The sequence below is a fragment of the Ranitomeya variabilis genome, chromosome 5, assembly GCF_051348905.1.
Source record: "Ranitomeya variabilis isolate aRanVar5 chromosome 5, aRanVar5.hap1, whole genome shotgun sequence".
NCBI classification, from domain to species: Eukaryota; Metazoa; Chordata; class Amphibia; order Anura; family Dendrobatidae; genus Ranitomeya; species Ranitomeya variabilis.
The window spans coordinates 415,951,339-415,975,150 of record NC_135236.1 but is presented as its reverse complement, the minus strand read 5'-3'; the positions used below and the strand labels follow the sequence as shown (position 1 = coordinate 415,975,150).

The following is a 23,812-nucleotide window of genomic DNA, read 5'->3' as shown; positions in this document are numbered from 1 at the left end:
TTCCTTCTGACGAATGTTTTTTCCGGGTTGTACTCGAACCTTTTTGTAGTCCCAAAGAAGGACGGGTCTCTCCGCCCTATCCTGGATTTGAAGCTTCTGAACGGCCACGTCCGACCTCGCCACTTCAGGATGGAATCCCTGCGGTCAGTGATCGCCGCCATGGAACCAGGGGAGTTCCTCTGCTCGGTCGACATTCAAGATGCGTACCTTCATGTCCCCATCTGTGTACGGCATCAGAGATTCCTTCGATTCGCAATCGAAGACAATCACTACCAATTCACGGCTCTCCCTTTGGGTTTATCGTCGGCCCCCAGGGTTTTCACCAAAATCAGGGCGGCGGTCATGGCCCTCCTTCGTTCCAGGGGGATTCTCGTTATCCCCTACCTGGACGATCTGTTGATCAAGGTGTCCTCTCGTCTAGACTGTGCTCAGTCTCTAGGTCTCTCTGGACACCCTGACCCGTCTCGGCTGGATTATCAACCGGACCAAGTCCTCCCTGATTCCGTCCCAACGACTGTCCTTCCTGGGCATGGTGTTCGACACGAACTTAGCTCGGGTCTTTCTCCCAGAGGACAAGTTCTCAGTTCTCCTCAAAGCGGTCCGTCTTCTCAAACGCCCGGCTCCCAGGTTGCTTCGGTTCTGCATGGGAGTCCTGGGGAAGATGGTGGCCTCCATGGAGGCTGTTCCCTTCGCCCAGTTCCACACCCGCCCTCTCCAGCTATTCCTCCTATCTACCTGGAACAGGTCTTTGGATTCCCTGGACTGCCCCGTCCACCTTTCTCTCCAGGTTAGTCAGTCCCTAACCTGGTGGACGCTGTCCTCCGCTCTCCTGAGAGGAATATCATTTCTTCCCCTTCAATGGCAGGTCATCACCACCGATGCCAGCCTACTCGGGTGGGGAGCAGTCTTCCGACATCACACGGCTCAGGGCCGTTGGACCACCCAGGAAGCTCTTCTTCCCATCAACCATCTGGAGATCAGGGCAATCTTCCTTGCGCTAATACACTGGCAGTCTCTTCTGACGGGTCTCCCCGTCCACATCCAGTCAGAAAATGCCACGGCCGTGGCATACTTAATCCACCAGGGTGGGACTCGCAGTGGCCAAGTTATGGCAGAAGCGGCAAAGATTCTTCGGTGGGCGGAACGCCACGTTCCGGCCATATCAGCCGTTCATATCCCCGGGGTCGAAAACTGGGCAGCCGACTTCCTCAGTCGCCAGGGTCTAGCAGCGGGCGAGTGGTCTCTCCACCCCGCAGTTTTCGACCAAATTTGCCTTCGCTGGGGTGCGCCGGACGTCGATCTTATGGCATCCCAGATGAACCACCAGGTCCCTCAGTTTGTCGCCAGATCCCGGGACCCTCTTGCCGTCGGCCACGATGCTCTGGTAATTCCATGGTCCCAGTTTGTTTCCCTACCTGTTCCCTCCCCTCCTCTTGATTCCAAGGGTGGTAAAGATCAAGTTGAAAGGGATTCCAGTCATACTGATAGCGCCGGACTGGCCAAGGCGGCCGCGGTACGCCAAGCTCGTAAATATGCTCGCCGATACTCCTTAGACTCCCGGATCGGCCAGACCTCCTCTCGCAGGGACCTCTCTACCACCAGAGTTCTCAGTCGCTGAGTTTAATGGCATGGCCTTGAGGCCGCAGTCTTGAAGAACTCTGGTCTCTCTCTCCAGGTCATACAGACCATGATCAGAGCCAAAAAAAAGGCGTCTTCCCGTATTTACCATAGGTACTGGAAAGCGTTCTTCCGGTGGTGTGAAACTAATGAAGTTTTTTCCAATGTCCTTTTCTCTTCCGGATCTTCTCGGTTTCCTCCAGTCTGGTCTCGATTCGGGCCTATCCCTAAGCACACTCAAGGGACAAGTGTCCGCTCTGTCGATCCTCTTCCAGAGTGACCTTTCCTCCATTCACCAGGTTAGGACATTTCTACAGGGAGTTGCGCATATCGCCCCTCCCTTCCGTCCTCCTTTGGATCCTTGGGACCTTAACCTGGTCCTTGGTGCTCTTCAGGCTGCTCCCTTTGAGCCTCTTCAGGACGTGCCCTTTTCCCTTCTCTCTTGGAAGGTCGCCTTCCTCATTGCCATTACATCTATCAGGAGGGTCTCCGAGTTGGCAGCCCTGTCATGCCGTTCCCCCTTCCTGATTCTTCATCAGGATAAGGTCGTTCTTAGACCGGTTCCCGAATTCCTTCCCATGGTGGTCTCGGCTTTCCATATCAACGAGGACATGGTCCTTCCATCATTTTGCCCTTCTCCGGCTCATCCTTTGGAGAAGTCCCTTCACAAGCTTGACGTGGTCAGGGCCATTTGGGTCTATCTTTCTAGAACCGCTCCCTTCCGTCAATCCGTTTCTCTTTGTTGTTTCCGAGGGTCGTCGGGCCTTCAAGCATCTAAATCCACTATCTCCCACTGGATTCGCTCGACAATTTCAGAATTGTACCATCTTCTTGAGGCATGTCCTCCTTCGGGGGTGCGAGCTCACTCCACCAGAGCTGTCGGAGCTTCTTGGGCTGTTCGCCACCAGGCCTCCGCCTTACAAGTTTGCAAGGCCGCAACCTGGTCGTCTTTGCACACGTTTATGAGGTTCTATCGGGTTCATACCCAAGCCTCGTCCGATGCAGGTCTTGGTAGGAAGGTACTGCAGGCGGCGGTCTCACACCGGCTGACCTGAGACCTTTTCTCATTTCCTTTCTACCCACCCTTTTCCGGGACTGCTTTTGGACGTCCCATGGTTGTCCTGTGTCCCCCAATGAAGCGATAAAGAAAGAGGGATTTTTGGTACTTACCGTAAAATCTTTCTTGGAGCCTTCATTGGGGGACACAGCACCCTCCCTACTTGTTTGTTCTGGTACCGTGTTTGGGGCCTGGAGGCCCTAGTTTAGTTGGTACTTTTACTATTGAGTTCTGTCGCTTCTCCTACTGCTTTTTGCACTAACTGAGGTACTTGGTGCCTGTCGGTGGGTGTATACTGAGAGGGAGGAGCTACGCCTTTTCCTTTTTTTGCATAGTGTCAACCTCCTAGCAGCAGCAGCATGCACCCATGGTTGTCCTGTGTCCCCCCAATGAAGGCTCCAAGAAAGAGATTTTACGGTAAGTACCAAAAATCCCTCTTTTCCAAGTATGAGCTGTCTAATCCCTCCCACCCCCCCCTACCAACTCCCAACTTGCCCCCCTAACCCACCCAACACCACACATTCTTCCCCTCATCAAGAGTGGGGCTCCACCGCCCATTGCGAACACTTTCCCTTACTTAACCCTCTCCATGTGCCTCACGCTGCAGTAACAATCCGAATTTCCCACAGTTTTTGTGTTTTCCAACATTCCGACTTAAATAAACATGTAGAGAAATTACCAAACCAATTTGCAGTACCCGACATAACCCACCTCCCCCATACTTATTAATCGTTACTATCCCCTCCGGTCAATCACTCAATATGGCACAGCCGAGCCCTCAACCGCTGCTCAACCCTTTAACCAATGTGCCATTAAACGCAAATCCCTCCTCCAGCAACAGAGAAACAACTCCCGTCCGGATCTCGCTGAGATGTCAATCGCCCTTTCCCTTTTTTTGCATTAGTATCAATCCACTGGGTAGCTTCCTCTGGTGTCAGGAAAAAGTGGCTCTTATCAAAAGTCACCAGTCTCAACTTTGCGGGGAACAGCATAGAGTATTGCACTCCTAGTTACCTCAGTCGTCTCTTAACCCCAGTGAATTTCATCCATTTGTTTCTGAACTGCAGCAGAATAATCCGGGTAGATGGCAATTTTTTGACCCCCAGCCATCAGATCCTCCATTTCTCTAGCCTTTCTGAGGATAATGTCTGTCCCTGTAGTTCAGTATTTTGGCAAGCATGGTATGGGGATTTGCTCCTGGGGCAGGGGGCTGCGGCGGGACCCTATGAGCTCTTTCAACAGCAAATACTTTTGTCAGCACTGTGCCCCCAATTTTCTCCAGCAGCCAGCTTTCAACAAACTGTGGGGTTTCTCCCCTCAGTCTTTTCAGGCAGCCCCACTATATGTATATTATTCCTTCTGGATCTATTTTCCAGATCCTCATTTTCTCTAGTCACCTTCCACGACGTCCTACGGAGGTTGCCTCTTTGCCCTAATGAGGAACAGGAAATGGAGAGGTTAAAAGGCCCTCCCACCTCCCTCTCACCAGTGTCTCTCCTGTTCCCCATGGGACAGGAGAGGTTTACTTCGTATGCAGTGGTGGCCGGTAACTACTGCATCTAATAAGCTCGGGCTTATATGAAACCGGGCAGCATGGGGTCGTACCTTACCTCCCCTCTCATGCTGCTCCTGTCGCGCCGCGCCGCGGTGTCCTCGGGACCTGTTCCTAGCCTTCCCGCGCCCCCGTGAGGGCAAAGCAGGCTAGCGTTCCTGACCGGAGTCCTCCTGGAGCTCTTCGGTCTCCCCTCCTCCACATGCCGCTGGCGACCCGGAAGTGATTGCGCGTGTCACTTCCGGTCTTTTCTGCGCTCCCTGGAGGCACTTCCGCCGGCGGTGTCTCGTGCAGGACGGCGTCCTCCACCCTGGACCATGGAGGGGAGGAGGATTTTCACAATCGCTGGGGGCAGGAACATACCGCAGAGTATAAAACCTGCCAGAAAACGTCGCAGGTAAGACTGTCCTGTCATGGAGAGCAGTACCTGCCCTGCGCTTGCAGAGCCCAGCGCTGCCCCTGCCACAGTAAGTGCCGCAGGGACAGGGGTCCTTAGCTAGTGACTTGGGGGTATTTTTAGTCATGACTCTCTCCCCTCTCATTACAGGGAGAAAAGTCTGCCCCCAAAACTACTACAAAAGTGTGCCATCTGTAACATTAAACTGCCACCATTATGGGAGAAAAAACTCTGCAGGACCTGTACTGACAAAGTTGTCAGGGCAGAGCGACCTTCTTTACTAGAGGAAATCCGCTCTTTGGTCAAGCAAGAGGTGCAATCCTCCCTAGCAGCCTTTACACCCCACCCCCTCCGCCACTTTCTCCAGCTAAAAAAAGAATAATCCAGGAGGATTATTCTGAATCGGAGTCAGACCTCTCCTATGCCTCATCCTCGGGTCGACGGGAGGAACCTACGTCCCCTATAACCTCTGAAGCTAGGAAGTATTTTTTCTCTTCAGACTGGATTGAGGATTTGGTAGCTGCCGTACGCAGTACTCTGGGGCTGGAGGAAGAGCCAGAACCACAGTCCATACAGGACCAAATGTTTGGTGGCATAACTAAGGGTAAACGGGTAGGGTTTCCAATCCACTCGAATATATCTGATATGATTGACCAAGAGTGGGAATTACCTGAAAAAGTCTCAGTACTCCATCCGAGATGAAACATAGATTCCCCTTAGAAGGGGATTTGGCCAAATGGGATATCCTTAAAGTTGATTCACAGGTGGCAAGAGTGGCTAAGAGAACGGCTCTTCCATTCGAAGACTCGTCACAGTTAAAGGATCCAATGGACAGGAAAATAGAAAGTCTGTTGAGAAAATCATGGGAAACCTCCACGGTAGCCCTCAAAGCCAATATTGCATCAACATGTGTGGCTAGAGCTCTTTTCCGCTGGATAGGTGAACTAGAATCTCACACATCCCAGGGCTCGTCTAGAGCTGAATTGTTGGACTCTCTACCCAGTCTCCTTAGAGCCACGGGTTTCCTAGCGGATTCTTCTATGGAAACTATCAGAATTGCTGCTAGGTCATTAGTACAGACTAACTCAGCTAGAAGGGCGCTGTGGTTAAAAATGTGGTCTGGTGATATCACCTCCAAGGCCAAATTGTGCGCCATACCGTTTAAAGGTAACTATGTCTTCGGGCCTTCTCTGGATGACATCCTGGAAAAGGCAACCGATAAAAAGAAAGCCCTCCCGGAACAAAAAACTCCCAAAAAGAAGTTTTTTCGTCCCTTTCAGGCCCAAACCTCTCAGAGAGGAAAAGGCAAGTCCGGGAGGTGGAGTTACCCGAAGGGAGGGGGAAGGAACATCCTTATCCCTCAGCAACAACAGCAGCAGTCTCAACAGGAGAAGTGGTGACTTCGACCCGGTGGGGGGGAGACTTTCAAATTGTTTCCCAGTGGCAAAACATCACCGATTGCCCCTGGGTCCTCAACGTCATCAAAGAGGGTCTCCTAATAGAATTCATTTCCTCCCCCCCACGAGGTCTAAAAAGTCCCCTCCCTTCCCTCCTTGAAAGACCAGTCAAATTTGGAGTCGAGTCTCAGGGCCCTAAAGATGTCAAATGCGATCTCAGGTACCGGAATCGGAGAGGGATCGGGGGCACTACTCTCGTCTATTTCTGATTCCCAAACCATCGGGCGAGTCCCGTATTATTATAAATCTAAAGGGTCTCAATCAGCATATCAAGTACCGAAGATTCAAGATGGAATCAGTAAAAAATGCCATTCCCTTGATAGGTCCGCACTCCTTCATGGCCACTCTCGATCTGAAAGATGCCTACTTTCACATCCCCATTCACCAGAGACATCGCCAGTATCTCAAATTTGCAGTGCAGAAGGGGCGTCTGATAGAGCACTATCAATTCAACGTTCTTCCATTTGGAATTTCCTCTGCTCCAAGAGTTTTTTCCAAAATAATGGGGGAAGTAGTCTCCTTTATCCGGAGGCAAGGCGTCTGTATAGTGCCGTATTTAGACGACCTTTTGTTAGTGGCTCCTACCAAACAAACCCTTGTGTCTCATGTATCAAAGACTCTCGATGTTCTGACATCTCTTGGATGGGTGCCGAATTTGGAGAAATCTCACCTACGACCCTCCAAATGCAGGAAATTCCTGGGAGTTCTTCTGGACTCTGCAAGACAAATGTCCTTCCTCTCATTGGAATATCGTCTAACCCTACTATCAAAGGTCAAGACATTCAGGGACACCAGATCCCCCTACAATCAGAGAAGGCATGTCTCTTCTAGGATCGATGACAGCCTCCATCCAATCGGTTCCATGGGCCCAGGCCCATTCCAGAATTCTAAAGGCACATATCCTGCAGAATTGGGATGGTCATCCCAGTTCTTTGAACAAAAAGTTGTACACACCAGGTCGTGTCAAGGCCTCCCTGGCATGGTGGATAACCCCCCAAAAATTACAAAAGGGAGTCAGTTGGACACAAGTCCCACTGACTACAGTTACAACAGATGCCAGTAAAAGAGGCTGGGGGGCCATGATAAATCACACCCCTTTCCAAGGTCTCTGGGACCAGTTAACAAGCAGGAAGTCATCCAACTACAGAGAACTAAAAGCTGTAGAGGAAGCCCTGCTAGTAGGAGGTCATCTTATCAAGGGACATCATGTTCGGATATATTCGGACAATGTGACCACGGTGGCCCACATAAGACATCAGGGCAGTTCAAAGAACAACAGCCTGAAGAACATATCTGCCCGACTATGCTCCTGGGCAGAAAGACATCTTTTATCCCTGACGGCAGTTCACCTGAAAGGTTCATCCAACACTCAGGCAGACTATCTAAGTCGCCAGGATATACATCCAGGGGAATTGGTTTTTGAGCATCCGAAGTTTCCAGATGCTGGTGAACAAATGGGGTCTTCCAGAAATCGACCTCTTTGCATCCCGCCAAAATGCGAAAGTCAAAGCCTTCTTCTCCCTAAACCCCAGGGACGGCTTCAAAGGAGTGGATGCACTGGCCCAGGAATGGAATTTTCGGCTGGCCTATGCGTTTCCACCAATTCCGATATTGGCAAAAGTCTTGCAGAAAGTTCGGGAAGAACAAACGCCAACCATATTGGTAGCTCCGTTGTGGCCAAAGAAGAGTTGGTACAACCTGATAGTGGATCTACAGGCGGATGGCCCGTTCCAATTTCCGATAGAAGACCTTCTTTCTCAAGGACCAATCCATCTCCTAGATGCCCACAAATGGAATTTGGCGGCATGGCTACTGAAGCCCAGATATTGAGAGCCAAAGGACTATCCGAGGTAGTGGTTTCCACACTTCAAAAATCTAGGAAACCGGTAACAATTGCTATATATAATAAAATCTGGAAGAAATTCTCATCCTTTTGTCTTCCTGAAGTGCCAGATCCCTTCAATCCGAATTTATCAAATTCTAGACTTTCTACAAAAAGGCTTAGAAATAGGCCTCAGGCCTAGCACCCTAAAAGTCCAAGTTTCCGCCCTCAGTTCAATATTTGATCAGGATCTGGCAAATCATCGCTGGATTAAGAGGTTCATGATATCAGCTTCTAGAATGAACCCTAAGAAACGAATAACAGTACCGCTGTGGGATCTCAATCTGGTGTTACAAGGGCTCACAGGTCCCCCCCCTTCGAACCATTATTCTCCTGCTCCCGGAAAAATCTGATCTATAAAACAATTTTTCTAGTAGCCATTACATCAGCAAGGAGGGTGGGAGAATTACAAGCCCTCTCAATGAGAGAACCATACTTGTCTATTCGAGATGACTCTATAATACTGCGCCTAGACCCTTCCTTTCTTCCAAAGGTCGTATAAGATTTCCACCGCTCTCAGGAAATTGTTCTACCCTCTTTTTGCCAAAATCCTACAAATCCAAAAGAGGAGATTCCATATGCTGGACGTCAGGCGCATTGTATTATTTTACCTAGAACAAACCAGTTCTTATAGAATTGACCAGAATCTATTTGTCCATCCATCGGGACAAAACAAAGGGAAGAAGGTAGCCAAAAGTACTATTGCCAACTGGATCAAGAAAGCGATAGCAGAAGCATACCTTGCTCAAGATAAAACCCCTCCAGTGGGAATCAAGGCTCATTCGACTAGATCAACCTCAGTCTCCTGGGCAGAAAGAGCAGGTGCATCAGCAGAGCAAATCTGCAGGGCAGCTACATGGTCTTCGTTGCATACTTTCTCCAGACATTACAGATTAGATGTAATGCCCAACAAGGATTTAGCCTTCGGCCGAAAAGTACTCCAGGCCGTTGTCCCTCCCTAGCGCCAAATTAGTTGGTATTCCTCCGTATGCCGTCGTGGAAGGTGACTAGAGAAAATAGAATTATTATTACCGTTAATTCGGTTTCTAGGAACCTTCCACGACGGCGCTAGTTCCCTCCCTATACTCCTGGATTTAAATCTGGGATTCAAGGTAAACCGGTGCCATGGTTTTCAGTTATAAGTCACTGGTGAGAGGGAGGTGGGAGGGCCTTTTAACCTTCATTTCCTGTTCCCCATTAGGGCAAAGAGGCAACCTCCGTATGCTGTCGTGGAAGGTTCCTAGAAACCGAATTAACGGTAAGAATAATTCTATTTTTGGCAGCGAGCTCTGATACTGCTTGGGCAAACTTTTTCTCAGCTTTTTGCAGTTTTACTATGTGGTCTTCTGCCGTGCTCACCCTCTCTTCCACCGCTCCCATACGTCTGTCCATCTTTTGCAGGGCTGCATTAATCTGTGCTGTGTCCCCTTTTACCTCCTGCATCTGCAGGGCTAGGGAATTCAGGGATTGCTGGCACGAGGAGATCAACACAGCAACATCTCTGAGGGTCGGCTCCTCTTTCTGCATTAAGACTTCAGGCCCCCCTCCTGCCCCCGCCATGCTGCCTCTCTCCTTCCCCCTCTGTACCTCATGCTTTGCAGCCAGGACTGTATCCTCCTCCTTATCAGCTCCGGTTCCTTGCTCTGCCTCCTCCGCAGCTTCCACTCTGGCGTACTGCTGAAGCTTCGCCGCCACCTCCATACGCTGTTGACATGCGGAGTTCTCCCTGTCAGCTTCTTCTCTGACCTCAGCACCATCTTGGCTGGCTGGCTCCTGCATCGCCAGCACCTGCATCCTCCTGCCTCCGTCTGGTCATTGCCTCTGATGCCGGATCCACCACTCGGCACCGCTTTGCTCCCCAGACCTTCAGCTAACCGGTTTGTGGCAAAGTCTGGTAATCAATGTTTGCACAGGATATTTGTCCCTTTAGCACTCTTCCCTGTGTCCACTCACATGGCCAGCTAGGACACGCCCCCCGGCCATCATTACTTTAAGAAATTAAGGTCAGTCAGTCTGAAAAATTGGGAAAAGTTTGAAAGTGTCCCCAAGTGCAGTGGCAAAAGCCATCAAGAGCTACAAAGAAACTGGCTCACATGAGGACTGCCCCAGGAAAGGAAGACCAAGAGTCACCTCTGCTTCTGAGGATAAGTTTATCTGAGTCACCAGCCTCAGAAATCACAGGTTAACAGCAGCTCAGATTAGAGACCAATGCCACACAGAGTTCAAGCAGCAGACACATCTCTACAACAACTGTTAAGGACAGGCAACAAGCAGAAGAGACTTGTTTGGGCTAAAGAACACAAGGAATGGACATTAGACCAGTGGAAATCTGTGCTTTGGTCTGATGAGTCCAAATTTGAGATCTTTGGTACCAACCACCGTGTCGTGGGGGAGGAGGTGGTGTGATGGTGTGGGGGTGCTTTGCTGGTGACACTGTTGGTGATTTATTATAAATTGAAGGCATACGGAACCAGCATGGCAACCACAGCATCTTTTAAAGGCATGCTATTTGCGTTTAGTTGGACCATCATTTATTTTTCAACAGGACAGTGACCCCAAACACATCTCCAGGCTGTGTAAGGGCTATTTGACCAAGAAGGAGAGTGATGGGGTGCTACGCCAGATGTTCTGGCCTCCAGTCACCAGACCTGAACCCAATCGAGATGGTTTGGGGTGAGCTGGACCGCAGAGTGAAGGCAAAAGGGCCGACAAGTGGGAAGCATCTCTGGGAACTCCTTCAAGATTGTTGAAGACCATTCCCAGTGACTACCTCCTGAAGCTCATCAAGAGAATGCCAAGAGTGTGCAAAGGAGTCATCCAAGCAAAAGGTGGCTACTTTGAAGAACCTAGAATATAAGGCATAATTTCAGTTTCACACTTTTTTAAGTATATAATTCCACATGTGTTCATTCATAGTTTTGATGCTTTCAGTGTGAATGTACAATTTTCATAGTCATGAAAATACAGAAAAATCTTTAAATGAGAAGGTGTCCAAACTTTTGGTCTGTACTGTATTTTACCACGTAAATGTTGATAACTTCTGAACAGGCCCCTGTAACTGGCAGACATTAAGGCGGTTATTTGGCAATGAATCCGCATAATCACTGTATGAGCGGTACCATGTGACCGCTCATACAGGACAAGCTGCGTCGCTGAGAGGAAGCATCGAGGGAGCTGGGTGAGTATTTTATTTCGGGCGGGCGCACATAGAGGGTGGGAGAGGGGAGGTTGCCAGGAACTTGATTTTAACCACAAAACAAAACGATTTTTCATTCCTTCTCTCCAGCGAACGCTGCTGGAGAGAAGGAATGAATGGCGGCTTCAGCACCACGCTGGGGACAGTGCTTACTGTAGCACTGTCTCCTTCACGGTCCGTGTGTTACTCAGTCGGCACACGGGTGCCGCACGTGTGCCACACTGATGTGCCACGTGAGCTCAAGGACACGGATAACTCCGGTACCGATTTTTCCGGTACCGGAATTATCTGGACGTGAGACTGGCCATCTAGATGCTGTAGTCATTGACGACAGCATTTAAGGGGTTAAACAGCTATATTCGGCGCCAGCACTAATCATGGCTGATGCAGCAAGTTGTCAGTTATAGTGTACAGCTGACAGCTGCTGGCTTCACTCGTCAGGGGATGCTAGTCTCTTATATTGCATGTCAGTAAAAAGATGTATTAATGGTCACTAAGGGGCTAAAGATGCCCTTCCAAATCAGGGAGACCTTTTCTCCGTAAGGACTCCACATCTTGATCTTACCTGTGTGGAATTTAACATCAGAAAATACTTTGCTCCCACCAGCCCAGGAACAAGTTAGCATAGCTAGGTGCACAAGGGCTACCCATGGCTGTGCACCTGAGCTGGTGTAAATACTTGCCATCAAATGTGAAGAAATTACTATTGAGCCAGAATTCAAAGATACTGAGGATAAAGCTATGGTTTTTGTACTGACTTCCCCCCTCAATGTCAGGTTAACTTCTGGTAATGTTGATGATGATTATGACTTACAGCCAATGAAAACCCAAAAGTAATTCTCAGTAAATTAGAATACTTTATAATGCCAGCTTGAATGATTTTAAAATATGAAATGTTGGCCTACTGACATGTATGTTCAGTAAATGCACTCAAGACTTGGTCAGGGCTCCTTTTGCATCAATTACTACATCAATGCGCATGGCATGGAGGTGATCAGCCTGCGGCACTGCTGAGGTTTTATGGAAGCTCAAGTTGCTTTGACTGCAGCCTTCAGCTTGTCTGCATTGTTGGGTCTGGTGACTAGTTGTCGTCTTGACAATTCTCCATGGGGTTAAGGTCAGGAAAGTTTGCTGGCCAGTCATGCACAGTAATATTGGTTTTTTTTAAACCAGGTATTGGTACTTTAGACAGTGTGGACAGGTGCCAAGTCCTGCTGGAGAATTAAGTTTCCATCTCCAAAAAGCTTGTCAGCAGAATGAAGCATGAAGTGCTCTAAAATTTCCTGGTAGATGGCCTCGCTGACTTTGGTCTTGATAAAACAGTGGACCTACACCAGCAGATGACATGGCTCCCCAAACCATCACTGATTGTGGAAACTACATACTAGACCTCAAACAGCTTGGATTGTGGCCTCTCCACTTTTCCTCCAGACTCTGGGACCTTGATTTCCAAATGAAAATGCAAAATTTACTTTTATCAGAAAACACCCTGGACTACTGAGCAACAATCCAGTTTTTTCTTTGGCCCAGGTAAGACGCTTCTGGCATTGTCTATTGGTCATGAGTGGCTTGGCACTTGTAACCCATGTCCTGGATATGACTGTGTGGTGGCTCTTGAAGCAATGACTCCAGCAGCAGTCTACACGTGTAAATCTCCCCCAAATTTTTGAATGGCCTTTTCTTGACAATCTTTTCAAGGCTGCAGTTATCCAGGTTGCTTGTGCACCTTTCTACCACTGTTTTTCCTTCCATTTAGCTTTCCATTAATATGCTTGGATACAGCACTCTGTGAACAGCCAGCTTCTTTAGCAATGACCTTTTGAGGCTTACCCTCCTTCTCGAGTGTGGCAATGACTGCCTTCTGGACATCTGTCAAGTCAGCAGTCTTCCCCCATGATTGTGGAGCCTACTGAAACAGACTAGGGGGACCTCTTTTAAATGCTTGGGAAGCCTCCGTAGGTATTTTTTTTGTTAATTATTCTAATTTACTGAGATAATGACTTGGCTTTTCATTGGCAGTAAGCCATAATCAACATTAACATATAAACACTTGAAATGGATCACTCTGTAATGACTGTATTGAGTTTCACTTCTTGTATTGAAGAACTGAACTGAACTTTTTGATATTCTAATTTTGTGAGAAGCAATTGCATATCCTATAAATGACGAAGATCCTGTTACTCTATTGACAAATACGTCATTAGTTGTGACAACATTAACCCCTTTCTGCCATTGGACGTACTATCCTGTCCATGTGCCCTGGGACTTAATTCCCATGGATGGGATTGTAAGTCATAGGCGAACCCCATGAGCGTGGCCGGGTGTAAGCTGATTATCACAGCTGACATCCGGCACTGTGCCAGGAGCGGTCACGGACCGCTCCCAGCACATTAACCCCCGGAATACTGCGATCAAACATGATCGCAGTGTTCCGGTTGCATAGGGAATAGTGATGAGCGAATATACTCTTTACTTGAGATTTCCTGAGCACTCTTGGGTGTCCTCCGAGTATTTGTAAGTGCTCAGAGATTTAGTTTTCCTTGCAGCACCTGAATGATTTACATCTGTTAGCCAGCTTGATTTACATGTGGGGATTCCCTAGCAACCAGGCAACCCCCACAATGTACTTAGGCTGGCTAGTAGCTGAAAACTAAATCTCCGAGCGCTTACAAATACTCGGACACCCAAGCATGCTCTGGAAATCTCGAGTAACAAGTATATTCGCTCATCACTAATAGGGAAGCATCGCACAAAGAGGGGGCTCCTTGCATGCTTCCCTGAGACCCCCGGAACAACGCGATCACGTCGTTTCGAGGGTCTCCCCGTTCTCCCTTCAGGCCTCGGATCCAAAATGGTTCCTTCCGGGTCCTGCAGGGAGGTGGCTTGCGAGCGCCTGCTGAGAGCAGGCGCCGGCAAGCCTCCAGCACTGCATATCAGATCACTGATCTGACAGCGATGTGCAAAGTGTCAGATCAGTAATCTGACACTGCATAGTGATGTCCCACCCTGGGGCAAAGTAGAAAAGTAAAAAAATAAAATAAACAAAATTAGTCTGTGAAAATATATGTGTGTGTGTATATATATTTATCTCTATCTCTGTCTCTGTCTGTCTCTGTCACGCTAGTAAACCTCTTCAGTGAACACTGTAAAAAAATTAAAAAAAAATAAACAAGGCAAAAAACGAGATCTCTGTAATTGTACTGACCTGAAGAATAAAACTGCTTTATCAATGTTACCAAACACGTAACGGTATAAACGCCCCCCCCCAAATTAATGAATTGCTGTTTTTTGTTCATTCTGCCTCGTCAGAATAAAAAAGCAATCAAAAAATGTCATGTGCCTGAAAATGGAATCAATAAAAACGTCAACTCGTCCTGCAAAAACAAGACCTCACATGACACTGTGGACCAAAATATGGAATAATTATAGCTCTCAAAATGTGACGCAAAATCTATTTTTTGCAGAAAAAAAGCGTCTTTTAGCGTGTGACAGCTGCCAATCATAAACATCCGCTAAAACCCCCACTATAAATAGTAAATCAAACCCCCCTTTATCACCGCCTTAGTTGGGAAAATAATACAATTAAAAGTGTTTTTCTATTTTCCAGTTAGGGGTGGGGTTAGGGTTGGGGGTGGGGTTAGGGGTATGGTTAGAATTGGGGTTTTTCCACTGTTTAGGCACATCAGGGGCTCTCCAAATGCGACATGGCGTCCTATCTCAATTCCAGTCAATTTTGCATTGAAAAGTCAAACGGCGCTCATTCGCTTCCGAGCTCTGCCATGCGCCCAAACAGTGGTTACCCCCACATATGGGGTATCTGCGTACCCTTCACAAATTGTGCAACAACTTTTGGTCCAATTTCTCCTGTTACAATTGGTAAAATAAAACCAATTGGATTTGAAGTAAATTTTTTTTGAAAAGTTAAAATTTTTTTTTTTTTTTTTAAACATTCCAAAATTTTCTGTGAAACACCTGAAGTGTTGATGAACTTCTTGAATGTGGTTTTGAGCACCTTGGGGGGTGCAGTTTTTAGAATTCACACTTGGGTATTTTCTATCATATAGACCCCTCAATGTGACTTCAAATGTGATGTAGTCCCTAAAAAAAAAAAAAAAAAAAAAAAAAGTGGTGTGAAAATAAGAAATTGCTGGTCAACTTTTTAACCCTTATAACTTCCTAACAAAAATACAATTTTGGTTCCAAAATTCTGCTGAGGTAAAGTAGACATGTGGGAAATGTTGCTTTAAGTGTTTTGGGTGACATCTCTGTGATTTAAGGGCATGAAAATTCAAAGTTGGGAAATTGCTAAATCTTCACAATTTCCGTGTTTTTTTTGTTTTTTTGTTGTCACAAATAAATGCAAATAATGTCGAGGAAATTTTACCACTATCATGAAGTACAATATCACGAGAACAGTGTCAGCATCACCGGGATCCATGCAAGCGTTCGAGAGTTATAACCTCATAAAAGGGACAGTGGTCAGAATTGTAAAAATTGGCCTGGGCATTAACATGTAAACCACCCTTGGGGGTTAAGGGGTTAAAGTTGGACGGCATTTTATTTTATTTTTTTACTCTTGGTGCAAAGATCAGAAAAAGGTCCCATACCAACTGACTGGGGGTCGTTATCAGCCAGACTATCAAGTAGTCTTGCATCATCCAATGTGTTTACAGGAATGGCCAAATCTTTACAAAGATTCTTGTTCTGTCTAGCAAAATGTTTTTTTTTGTTGTTGTTTTTTTTTTTTTCCATTTGCGCTTTCGAGCAAATTTAAATCCACACCACTGAACAAAACAATCTGCATTGCTAAGTGCCCATCAGGACAAATTGATGACCTGTAGATTAGATGTCATTATTGGGTCTTCTGGGAGGCTAGGTGGTTCCTTAGGTGATAATTGACATCTAAATGTGCACCACCCGAACCAAACCTTTCCCTCCCTCTTTGGTGGTCTCGACCCCTACCTCTCCCTCGCTGGCCCTTACTTTTGGCTTTGTTGTCCGATACCTCAGTGTCAGTCGAGGAATGATAAGTTTCTAGTTCCCGACCAGAATTTCTATTAAACACATTGGCCTGATTCTCCTTGAAATCGTGTAGATCTCGAACAATAATCCTTATTTTAAGGAAGGCATTTTCACGTTTATTCATTTTATTAATATATTAAGCTTTTTATTATCATCAAGCTACCATTGCAAAAATACATGTCAGTTACACTCCACATTTATATTATATAAAGAACATCATAGAGCAGTGATGGCGAACCTATGACACGCGTGTCAGTGCTGACACGCGTAGTCATTTTCAGTGACACGCCGGCCGCCGGCTGCGGCCCCATAGAAATTGCTTCTTTACCAGGGTCTGAAGGAGAGGAAACTCTCCTTCAGGCCCTGGGATCCATATTAAATGTGTGAAAAGAATTAAAATAAAAAATATTGCTATACTCACCTCTCCGACGCAGCCTGGACCTCACCGAGGGAACTGGCAGCGTTCTTTGCTTAAAATGCGCGCGTTTACTTCCTTCCGTGACGTCACGGCTTGTGATTGGTCGCGTGCCGCCCATGTGACCGCGACGCGACCAATCACAGCAAGCCGTGACGTAATTTTTAGGTCCTGAATGCAGAATTAGGCATTAAGGACCTGAAATTACGTCACGGCTTGCTGTGATTGGTCGAGTCGCGGTCACATGGGCGGCACGCAACCAATCACAAGCCGTGACGTAATTTTAAAATGCGCGCGTCTCCTGCCTCCCGTGACGTCACGGCTTGTGATTGGTCGCGTCGCCCATGTGACCGCGACGCGACCAATCACAAGCCGGATCGTAATTTTAAAATCCTGAATGCCTAGATTAGGCATTGAGGACCTGAAAATTACGTCACGGCTTGCTGTGATTGGTCGCGTCGCGGCCACATGGGCGGCACGCGACCAATCACAAGCCGTGACATCACGGAAGGAAGTAAACGCGCGCATTTTAAGCAAAGAACGCTGCCGGTTCCCTCGGTGAGGTCCAGGCTGCGTCGGAGAGGTGAGTATAGCAATATTTTTTATTTTAATTCTTTCTTTTACACATTAATGTTGTTTCGATACCGATACCCGATACCACAAAAGTATCGGATCTCGGTATCGGAATTCCGATACCCGCAAGTATCGGCCGATACCCGATACTTGCGGTATCGGAATGCTCAACACTAATGGCATCCGATCCGATTTTTTTATCGGATCGGATGCCATGCACGAGGTCTGTGGGTCCAAACAACAGAGCTCCGGTGCAGAGCGTCTAGGCCTGGGACTTCCGGTAGGCCAGGCGCAGCTCCCGGAAGTCCCAGGCCTAGACGCTCTGCGTATGTATGGGGGGGGATGAAGCGGCTTTAGGGTATTATCCCAGATACTACAGGACACCTGCAGATTCCTCGTGGAGACCGGGCCTCGATGGATCAGCACAATATTAGGCAAGTGATGAATTCCTCCCACACCTACATAAGCTGAACGTTTGTGTCTCGCTTCGAGCCCTTTGCAGTAAAACCACTTGTAAATCTCTTTGTTGTAGTGACAAGCTTTCCTCTTTGTCCTGGTGCACACCTCGCACCAGCCACAATGCTGGCTGCACTCCAGAATGTATACTTCAGAAGCTTGCGGGTGCTCTGCCTCTGCCGTCTGCTCCCCACTAATCGGGACAGGGTGGGTTTTGTGCAGGTCTGTTGTTCCCCAGCCATGAGTATCCGAGAATCCACCATATAATGGGCTCGTAACACATAAGCGAGCTCTCACGAGGCCCATGCCCCCCTGATTGTAATCTAATTGTATCACTCATCAAGAATGCATGGAGATAACTCTCCTTAGGTCACTACATCTCTGACACCAGTGGAAACTTTCTATAGCACTGTTCTGAACTCCCCAAAATCCGCCATTGGGTCATCCGCCACTTGTTTTCTACTTTTGCCATTATTGCAGCTCTATCACGGCACCCCACACGAGTTAAGTTGTTATTTAAACTATACATGTCGCAAAATTATGGTTTTTTTTATCAAGGTGACACACCACCCAAGTTATGATCGGTTTTTTGGCGAATTTTGACACACCAAGCTCAAAAGGTTGCCCATCACTGTCATAGAGCATACAGGTATCCCATAATTAACGTATTGTGTGTATATATACATTACAAAAACTTCAAGAGGTGGACAATAGGTTGTTTTGATCCACCAATCACATTAAAGCATTCTTGTTGTCTTGGCAGCCCTGCACCAATCATGTGTAAATGTCCCAGAATAACTATTAAGTTCAAGTGCACATGAGCCCACGCCATATAATCCAGGTGTACCTGTCCTTTGTCCTTTTACCAGTTCAGGGATGTGAAAAAGCATTTCCCTTCAGCATATTGTCACAGCATGTACACCCAAGGCAAGAAAAGTTCCCAAGTCTTGAGGTGCTCAGTTAGTTGTCTGTATACATTTTTTTTTTTCTCTCCATCCTTTGCCAGCTAGCCTAACACAAAGGGTATCTTCTTTCATTTGGAGTATGGAATCTATCCTTCAAAAAAATAAAAAAGTGGGAGTAACTTAACATCTGGAGATAAACTTCAAATTTTCATCATATTCCCGTCAAGTCTCATCTATTCTTGCCTTAAAGGGAACCTGTCACCCCCCCCCCCCCCTCAGGCGTTTGTAACTAAAAGAGCCACCTTGTGCAGCAGTAATGCTGCGTTTTGACAAGGTGGCTTTTAGTTCTTGCTCCTGTGTTTCTGGCACTGCTGAAGTATTAGTTTATGAAATTTGTCCCTCATACCTTGAAATCGTCCTGGGGGTAGGTCTTTCTCCCCCTAATACAGATGCACCAGAGCCGTCACTCATGGCCTCCGGGCGCCGCCTCTTCAGCGTTTTTAAATTGTCCCGGCGCCTGCGCTGTCATCTTTGGCCTTGGGCATGCGCAGCTAGTGCTGCCCATCCACTGACATCACTTGATGTCTGTTATTGCGCCTGCGTAGACGCGTGGCCCGAGATCCCTTCTCCGCAGTTTCTTCTGATTTATTCACACTGCGGGGCTGGCATTCTTGTGCATGCGCAGTACTTATCTGCGGTTCTCCCCATCTCCCTCCACCTCTTTCCTACTATGCATAGGAATCTGACGATTCTGAAGAATTTCTATTAGTCTATGCCTGATGAAGAGGCCTGTGTAGTCTCGAAAGCTTGCAATTTGTTACCTTTTAATGGCTAACTGAAAAGACGGTATCAACCACTGAGGACTCTCAATTCTAAATATTTTTCTATCCACTGGCTAACACGGTACCAAGATATATAGCTTTCCTCTATCCTCCATATTCTTGTTCACTGACTCGTTCATCTGATGTTTATATTTACTATCAAAATGCTGGAGACCATCAGTGGATTTAATAAAATAAATCTGTAAACTAGTGTCCAGTGATTGTAGTTCTGTTTAACGTGTTAGAGTAAATTGTAGCTCCTTGGAAGGCAAAAAGATCTTTCTCCTCACCATCCAATACAAAAAATGTTATCAATAGATCTCCACCAGCTTCGGCCATGTTATCTGTCTATACGCACATGTAAGCAGACCTGTAACTCCAGGTCAGCAGGTGGAAAGAAAGTCGAGGACCTGCATGTCCATCTAGTCTACAGCAGGCCCAGTCTCCGGCAGCTTTTAAATTGTACTCTGAAACCTTCTGCGTTTGAGTCCAACGTGCCTAGCTGTGTTGATACAGACAGCGCCTAATGCATGCTGCCCACAGATTGGGCAGCATGTATCTGGTGTCAAATTCACTTCAAAGGGAACCAATCATGCAAAATAATGCTATTAAACTGCAGATTAACCGTGTGGTGCCTGCACTGGGAGCCATGTCACCAGAGGAAATTTCTCTGGGTACATTGATGATTAAAATGCAATAGCTGACTTTACTGATTTTTCTCCCCACCCTCAAGTTTCTTGTTTTGAGTTTGTTCTCTCACCCCCCCCCACATCCACGTTTTTACAAATTGTGCTTTATTTACAGGGTTTAGGTCAAGAATATATTGGTGAACTTAACAATTCTCTGGCATGGATTTTACAGTCTGGCAAAGATGTTGGCATCAGGTGAGTGTTTTAGCATGTTTCACATAATGACCTTTTGTGTGACACATGCAGCTCTTCATTGCTTCCCCCAACATTATAGGCACTTTTGGTGCTTCACAGGGCCTGCAGCCTTGTTGGGTCTAATAAATAGTAGAGGCTCCCAGGATGTCGCTTGTTTCTGTAGACCGAACCTGTGAATGGTGCATTAATGAGAACCGGCCTTCTGATTCATGCTGCCTAAAACACAGGCAGCATGAATATGCTTCGTTATGCCTAATTCACATGTCCGTATTTAAACATGTACTTCAAAAATTGTACCCGTGTGATCAGTGTTTTGCATCAGTGTCCATGATTATCATCAATTTGTCAGTGTTTTTCAGGGATGGATATAAAAATAAATGACAATGCTGCTGCTATACAGTTGTGGCCAAAAGTATTGACACCCCTGCAATTCTGTCGGATAATACTCAGTTTCTTCCTGAAAATGATTGCAAACACAAATTGTTTGGTATTGTCTTCATTTAATTTGTCTTAAATGAAAAAACACAAATTGTCCTAAAGCCAAATTGGATATAATTCCACACCAAACATAAAAAAGGGTCTGGACAAAAGTATTGGCACTGTTCGAAAATCATGTGATGCTTCTCTAATTTGTGTAATTAACAGCACCTGTAACTTACCTGTGGCACCTAACAGGTGTTGGCAATAACTAAATCACACTTGCAGCCAGCTGAAATGGATTAAAGGGAACCTGTCACCCCCCCCCCCCCCCCCCCCCCCCAGGCGTTTGAAACTAAAGGTACCTTCACACGAAGCGACGCTGCAGCGATAGCGACAACGATGTCGATCGCTGCAGCGTCGCTGTTTGGTCGCTGGAGAGCTGTCACACAGACCGCTCTCCAGCGATCAACTATGCCGAGGTCCCCTGGTAACCAGGGTAAACATCGGGTAACTAAGCGCAGGGCCGCGCTTAGTAACCCGATGTTTACCCTGGTTACCAGCGTAAAATCTAAAAAAAACAAACAGCACATACTTACATTCACGTCCCCCTGCGTCCACTTCCTGACTGACTGAGCGCCGTACAGTGAGAGCAGAGCGGTGACGTCACCGCTGTGCTGCTTTCACTTTCACTTTGCGGCGCTGAGTCAGAGGAGGAAGCAGACTGCAGGGGACGCAATGTGAGTATGTGCTGTTTGTTTTTTTTACATTTTACGCTAGTAACCAGGGTAAACATCGGGTAACTAAGCGCGGCCCTGCGCTTAGTAACCCGATGTTTACCCTGGTTACCAGTGTAAAATATCGCTGGTATCGTTGCTTTTGCTTTCAAACACAACGATACACGGCGATCGGACGACCAAATAAAGTTCTGGACTTTATTCAGCGACCAGCGACATCACAGCAGGATCCTGATCGCTGCTGCGTGTCAAACGAAACGATATCGCTAGCGAGGACGCTGCAACGTCACGGATTGCTAGCGATATCGTTATAATGTCGTTTCGTGTGAAGGTACCTTAAAAGCCACCTTGTGCAGCAGTAATGCTGCATTCTGACAAGGTGGCTTTTAGTTATTGGTGCTGTAACTGCAGAAATAATCCGTTTTGTAATTAGTCCCAAATACCTTTCTTCAGTCCTGGAGGCAGGCGTTTCTCCCCCCCCTTGCTGCAGACGCCACACAGCCGTCACTCAAATCTTCTTGGCGCCGGGCGCCGCCTCAGCACTGTTTTGAAATCAGCCTGCGCTCTTTTCTCCTGCCTTGGGCAGGCGCAGTGAGCGCTGCCCATCCTCTGTCCTCATATGCAGTCTAGCTGACTGCGCCTGTGCGGCCGCCCTGCCTGTGAATCCCCGCCCCGCAGTGTCTTCTGATTTATTCTCACTGCGGGGCTGGGATTCACAGGCAGGGCGGCCGCACAGGCGCAGTCGGCTAGACTGCATGAGGACAGAGGACGGGCAGTGATCACTGCGCCTGCCCAAGGAAGGAGAAAAGAGCGCAGGCGCCGGTTCATTTCAAAACGGCGCTGAGGAGGCGGCGCCAAGAAGATTTGAGTGACGGCTGTGTGGCGTCTGGAGCAGGGGGGGGGGGGGGTGGTGGAAACGCCTGCCTCCAGGACTGAAGAAAGGTATTTGGGACTAATTACAGAACGGATTATTTCTGCAGTTACAGCACCAATAACTAAAAGAGCCACCTTGTTAGAATGCAGCATTACTGCTGCACAAGGTGGTTCTTTTAGTTTCAAACGCCTGGGGGGGGGGGGGGGGGGGGTGTGACAGCTTCCCTTTAAAGTTGACTCAACCTCTGTCCTGTGTCCTTGTGTGTACCACATTGAGCATGGAGAAAAGAAAGAAGACCAAAGAACTGTCTGAGGACTTGAGAAACCAAATTGTTCATGCTTCCTCACAATCTCAAGACTACAAGTCCATCTCCAAAGACCTGAATGTTCCTGTGTCTACCGTGCGCAGTGTCATGAAGAAGTTTAAAGCCCATGGCACTGTGGCTAACCTCCCTAGATGTGGATGGAAAAGAAAAATTGACAAGAGATCTCAACGCAAGATTGTGCGGATGTTGGATAAAGAACCTCGACTAACATCCAAACAAGTTCAAGCAGCCCTGCAGTCCGAGGGTACAACAGTGTCAACCCGTACTATCCGGCGGCGTCTGAATGAAAAGGGACTGTATGGTAGGAGACCTAGGAAGACCCCACTTCTTACCCCGAGACATAAAAAAGCCAGGCTGGAGTTTGCCAAAACTTACCTGAAAAAGCCTAAAACGTTTTGAAGAATGTTCTCTGGTCAGATGAGACAAAAGTAGAGCTTTTTGGGCAAAGGCATCAACATAGAGTTTACAGGAGAAAAAAAGGCATTCAAAGAAAACACGTCCCTACAGTCAAACATGGCGGAGGTTCCCTGATGTTTTGGGGTTGCTTTGCTGCCTCTGGCACTGGACTGCTTGACCGTGTGCATGGCATTATGAAGTCTGAAGACTACCAACAAATTTTGCAGCATAATGTAGGGCCCAGTGTGAAAAAGCTGGATCTCCCTCAGAGGTCATGGGTCTTCCAGCAGGACAATGACCCAAAACACACTTCAAAAAGCACTAGAAAATGGTTGGAGAGAAAGCACTGGAGACTTCTAAGGTGGCCAGCAATGAGTCCACACCTGAATCCCATAGAACACCTGTGGAGAGATCTAAAAATGGCAGTTTGGAGAAGGTACCCTTCAAATATCAGGGACCTGGAGCAGTTTGCCAAAGAAGAATGGTCTAAAATTCCAGCAGAGCATTGTAAGAAACTCATTGATGGTTACCGGAAGCGGTTGGTCGCAGTTATTTTGGCCAAAGGTTGTGCAACCAAGTATTAGGCTGAGGGTGCCAATACTTTCGTCTGGCTCATTTTAGGAGTTTTGTGTGAAATGATCAATTTTTTGCTTCATTCTCTTTTGTGTTTTTTCATTTAAGACAAATTAAATGAAGATAATAGTACCAAAGAATGTGTTTGCAATCATTTTCAGGAAGAATCTGAGTATCTGACAGAATTGCAGGGGTGTCAATACTTTTGGCCACAACTGTACTTTGCAGTGTTAAACATGAACATGGCATCTGTGTT

At 47.2% G+C, this 23,812-nt stretch overlaps 1 protein-coding gene across 1 annotated transcript in view; it reads left to right on the top strand.

Moving 5' to 3' along the window:
• LEMD3 (LEM domain containing 3) overlaps positions 1 to 23,812 on the top strand; it is a 153,178-nt gene that overhangs the window by 46,185 nt on the left and 83,181 nt on the right. Inside the window, exon 5 of the mRNA XM_077265196.1 lies at positions 20,155 to 20,234. Within this exon, the coding sequence (XP_077121311.1) occupies positions 20,155 to 20,234 (80 nt within the window). The remainder of the gene's footprint in view (positions 1 to 20,154; positions 20,235 to 23,812) is intronic.